Source organism: Arachis duranensis, chromosome 1 (assembly GCF_000817695.3).
Source record: "Arachis duranensis cultivar V14167 chromosome 1, aradu.V14167.gnm2.J7QH, whole genome shotgun sequence".
In the NCBI taxonomy this organism is placed as follows: domain Eukaryota; kingdom Viridiplantae; phylum Streptophyta; class Magnoliopsida; order Fabales; family Fabaceae; genus Arachis; species Arachis duranensis.
Genome location: NC_029772.3, coordinates 4,425,337 through 4,430,764, shown reverse-complemented (window position 1 = coordinate 4,430,764; position 5,428 = coordinate 4,425,337). Strand labels below are relative to the sequence as shown.

Here is a 5,428-nt window from a genome sequence, read left to right as displayed (position 1 = left end):
GGGCGTGTTAAATGATTTCCACAATACTGTAATACACTTCAAATATCAATATTTAACTAAAACACTATCTCCACTTCCATATCAAAAATAATTTCTGTATAATTTATATTGGGTAATATTAATTAGTTAATGCAAAAGCAAAACTTCAAAAGTAATATTTTTTATCAATATTTTAACTAGAATTAAGAATTTATTTTAGTTGCCTAGTATTAACAACAACAAAATAATTATTTAGGAAAAAATTATTTAATTGCCTAATATTATTTTAATTTATTCTCACACAAAAGAAATGATGTATTATTGAATAGAGTGACCTAATAAAGCTTTCAATGAAATTTCTGTCTTATGATTCCTTCAAGTGAGCCCACAAACCCCATTAAGGTCACAAGAAAGCAACCAAAGCTAAATATCCTAAGAACAATCCATTTGCTACTCCATGCTTCAATCTTTTTCTGAACTAAGTACATCTCCACTGGAAAAAGAATGGCCAATGGCCAAAAGTTTATGGCTCCTAAAACTCCAAGAACTTGGTTGAAGTAAGGGAAAAGAATTGCAACTCCTGTGGTTGAAATCACAAAAATTGTTCTGAAACAGAACCTGAAAAGATTGAAGTTAAAAGTGGGCAAAAGGGGTAGTTTCACTTTGTAGAAATTGTTCACAAAACCATTGTTGGGGAACTTTCTTGATCTCCATCTATCAGCTACATTATATATTGGCTGACAATAAATCTGTTAAGAACAACAGTAATTAATTAAGTTGCATGAAGAAAAATAATAGTAAAGAGTGTAATTTTCAATTCTCAAACGAATTTCAATTCGCACGTTAATGTTCAAACTAAATCATACCAAAAAAGATGTAATTTGTAATTCTATTATTACAAAAGATTGAAATGTTTAAATTGTCTCTAATAAACAAATAAAAAAAGACAAATAAAATCCTACAAGAATAAATTAATAAAGAACACAAAATTTATTTCATTCATGCAATTAATTGTTCCAAATCATTAATTTAAATTTAAAATAGAATTAAAATTCATTTCTTAATAGTAATATAATTCTTTTCTCACTTTAATGCTTTCCAAATACACTTTTAGTTTTGATGCTTAAAATAATTTTATACAATTATCCAATTATATTTATACGTTTTAAGCTATGATGCACGGACACAGACACGGACACGACACATGACACGTCGATACGCGAATTTTAAAATCTTATATGACATAGGGACACGTATATATATAAAATATAAAGTATTTTTTAGTTAAATTATAATTATATTTTGATATTTTATTGATATTAAAAATTTTAATTATTTTTAATATTTTATTTTAATTATATAAAGTATTTAAAATATTTTTTATTTTAATAAATAATAAAAAATATTTTATTATTTAAGAATATTGGTTAAGAATAAAACTGGACACGCTGACACGTGATGGTATTTAGGTGTGTCCAAATGTGTCTGAAGAAGAATTTTTTTCTTTTTTACTAAGACACAGTTGGATACAGCAGACACGCGTGTCGGACGAGTGTTGATGAGTGTCGTGTCTAAAATGTGTCCGACACACAGCAACTCAACAAAGTATCCGTGCTTCACAGGTTTTAAGTAATGTATTTAAAGATTAGTTATTTTTGTTGATGTACAATATACAACCGCGGCTATTGTCTATGCAAAGTTACACTAATACTGTAAAGTTACACTAATACTGTAACAAAGTTAAATTCAAAATTAGCAATAAAGGTACCTGATACCCTCCAACCAAATGAACAATAATGCAAACATTAGCAATGTCAACAAGCCAGAAAGGCTCATAGAATCCAAACCCAGTGAGCAGGTTTCCCGGCGTAGAGTTTCCGAAGGCGGCGTATCCGAAGCATCCGCAACAGAGATAGAAGAATGTTGTGATCAAGATTGCAATCATGGACGCCTTCTTCATGGTTTGGTTTTCCGGTGGAGAAGACTTCAGTGTGTCCTTGTAACAACAAAATTCAACATTTTCTTAATTTCAGCATTAAATTGCTGCTTCTTTTTTTCAAAAGTGGTACCAACCACTAATAAGTACATAAGTAATAATTACTACCTAATTTGAATATGAAATACCTGAATCTCAAGGAGGAGAAGAGAGTAGGGATAAGAGAATGCGATGTCGCCAAGTGCTTGAAACACTAACCATATTTTGTCTGCAACCTTATTAGTTGCTACCCCTGTTATGCTACCCATAATTCTTCCATTTTCTGTAAGTGTCATCAAATTCCAATCATACATTATTTTTTTTTTATCAAAGATAAGAAGGCTCGAACTCGCGACCTCTTAAATAAGTATGAAAAGACTATGTCATTAGAGCTATAACTGATTGGCTCCAATTATACATTGTTATTTGATTAAATTTATCAAATCAAATTATCTCTAAACAGGGAATGGATCTCTCAATTTTTTTTAATATTGTTGTAAAATGATTTTTTACTATACACTTTTTAAGTGAGACTAAAAAATATATATGAAAAAAGATGTTAAACAGTAAAAGATTATGCTTGACAATTTTTTCTTAAAAAAATTGAAAAGATCTATTCACAATCTAAAATGTTTATTAGTTATATTTTTTTAATGTAATATCATATAACTAAATACATGTATAAAGATTATTCATTTGTTAAATAGTTAGATTTTTTTCTCTCCTATGACTCCATTTCGAATTTCTTATAACACCCAAAAAGATTCATGCATTTAGATTGTTTTTTAAGCAGTAAGTTTGAATCTCCATCAAACTAAATTTCAGTTAAAAAAAAATCATAATATCATCAACAATTGAAAATAATTGTTCCAATATATATTTTTTTCACTACATTTCCTAACCCAATAATTAATTAATGCATTAATTTGAATGAAATTCATGACCCAATAATTAATTAATGCATTAATTTGAATGAAATTAATGGTTTCAAAAGTCAACTATGGGTATAATTCTTATATGAATTTAATGCTAATGCACGGTTAGTATAAAGTAATTTTACACTTCAATTATGTAATATCATATAATTAAAAATAACTATCTTTCATATTCATATTGCCTGGATGTTTATTCAAAAAAAACAGATATGATTGGACAACTATATAAAATATTGGAAATTACATTGTCAGTGCATTGAAATTAAACTCTTCTTGTATTGTTTTTTTTTTTTTTTCAAGAAAAGATTGTGTGCGCATGTGCATATGGATGTGCACCCGCTTAATTGAGATGGGGTAAAATCTATGGATTCTAGATTATATCGACATTAAATAGTAATAATAGAAGAGATGGTTACTTATAACTGTGGCGATGCCAAGTCCAAGTCCTATGAATGAATAAGTGAAGGACATAATTGCAGCAACAACTGAAACCCATGCCATGTTATGAAGATCTGGTATGAACGACATCAAAATCTGGACCAACCCAAACATCACCATATACAAACTATCTCCATACTCACAAGAAGCCTTATGTCCTTCCTTATGATAACAATTTGATTTCAGAATTGCCCTGCAGAAATGACATTAGTCACATCCGTTCTTTTTAATGACTATTCAAGCCGTCAATATTAAAAAATATATTTTTTATTGATGTAAAATTATTTTATGCCTAAAAAATTGAATTTCAAATTTCATATACCTTAGACTGGTAGCTGTGGTTATTACATATGCTATACAAGTCCCATATAAGGCCAAAAACTGAAGGAAACCAGCAAACCAAGTACTTTTATTACCTGAGAAAAAAATTAATATATACACCATATGAAATCATAATTTATAATTACCAATGTAGTTCTTTAAAATTATTATTAACAATTAATGGTAGATAAAATTGTGATAGTACCAAGATTCGCTCTAACAGCATCCATGTAAGAGTAGTTTCTTTTCCCAGTTATAGGATCTGGAGTTCTGTAACAATCAGATAAGAGACATGAAGAAACATAGGTTATAATTGCAAGACAAAGCAAAGTAATTGGCCCTGCAATCCATCCTAGCTGTGAAGTGCTCCAAGCAAGAGACAGAACGCCGGAGCCGATCACCGCCGTGATGATATGAGCCACAGCACTCCTTACTGTTCCTGGATTATGAATTATGATACATTTAGTCTTTATCTCAGTGTCTCTGTATTCTCTGTCTTGAGACATTTAAAAGAAAAAGAAAAATGAATTTGATTATGATACTAGAAAAATTTTACCTTTTCTTTTGACATGTCCATCATCATCATAAGCACCTGTGCCACTTCTTATTTGGAGAGAGTTCATGACATCCATCTTTTAACCAAGCTTATGGTTATGGAGTTTAATTAGGCCTAAGCTTGGAACATTAAAGAGAAATTGAAGGTGGAGCACTATATATGAAGTTGCATGAGATGATATTAGGAGCTGACTATAATTATATTTGAGTTTGGGTTTAGGATTTAAGATTGTAATGGAGAGCTAGCTATCATTTTTCTAACTTCAATAATGTTTTTATTTTTATTTTTGGTAGATACATGTTTTTTTTTTTAAAAAAAATAGCTAATATGTATCTTAAGAGCTCATTATAAGTTTATTATTAGAAAAAAATTTTAAATATTTTTATTTAATAAATATAAAATAAAAATATTAAAAATTTTAATTTTTTATATTCTCAATAAAAACTTTTTAAATTTATAAATTTAATATGTGTTCTTAGAGCACAAATTAAATAAACCCAAAAAAGAGTTTTATTTGTTTATACAGACGGACACTGAGACACAAAATCATGTTTGACAGACGAGACATGAGTAGAGATAATGTGTCTAGAGACACTAAATTAGTGGATTTTGTATCCATCCTAACAGAAAGGACATGAAAACACTAACAAGGAACACAATTTATTTTTTATTTTTTTTAATTATTTTTGTTAATTTTTTATAATTATATTTTTTATTATTATATTTTCATCTCAAATTTTTTGAATGAAAAAAAAAAGTAAATTAAATTTTCATAATTTGTTATAGTTTATCACCAAACAGAATATAAAAATACAAAATTTTATATCTGTATTCATTAATATCTTATCCTATCATGTTTTTAGTGTCTTATCCTAACAAACGCACCAAAGGTAATTTTACCATCTTCGTATAACCATCAGCAAGATTCACATTTTATTTTGAGTAATGTTAGGGGCCAGCAACATTTGTGATTGGTAGTCATCAACTAGCCATCAACGATAATTTGATGGTGTGAGATTGGTGTGAAATTTTATCCAATAACTCACCTTACTCTACTGGTTACATACTGGCCAAAATGCAATAAAATTATTGCCCCCTAAACTTTTCCTTTTATTTTTGGTAAAACCCATCAGTAGTGAATTTTAACCTTTTTTAAAGGAAAAAAATCATATCAAAACTAGGAATTATTCAACCATGTTATCTATACACGTAAAAGATTAATCA

The 5,428-nt window shown here is 28.4% G+C and overlaps 1 protein-coding gene across 1 annotated transcript; it reads right to left on the bottom strand.

Annotated features, from left to right (window-relative positions):
* Window positions 1-266: 266 nt before the first annotated feature.
* Window positions 267-4,400, bottom strand: LOC107473221 (probable amino acid permease 7). The gene is made up of 7 exons (XM_016092774.3): window positions 4,205-4,400; window positions 3,854-4,087; window positions 3,650-3,743; window positions 3,306-3,520; window positions 2,104-2,237; window positions 1,748-1,975; window positions 267-728 (listed from the first exon to the last, which is right to left on the bottom strand). The coding sequence occupies exons 1-7, from the start codon at window positions 4,278-4,280 to the stop codon at window positions 327-329; spliced, it is 1,383 nt and encodes a 460-aa protein (XP_015948260.1). The 5' UTR covers window positions 4,281-4,400; the 3' UTR covers window positions 267-326.
* Between the last annotated feature and the right edge of the window lie 1,028 nt (window positions 4,401-5,428).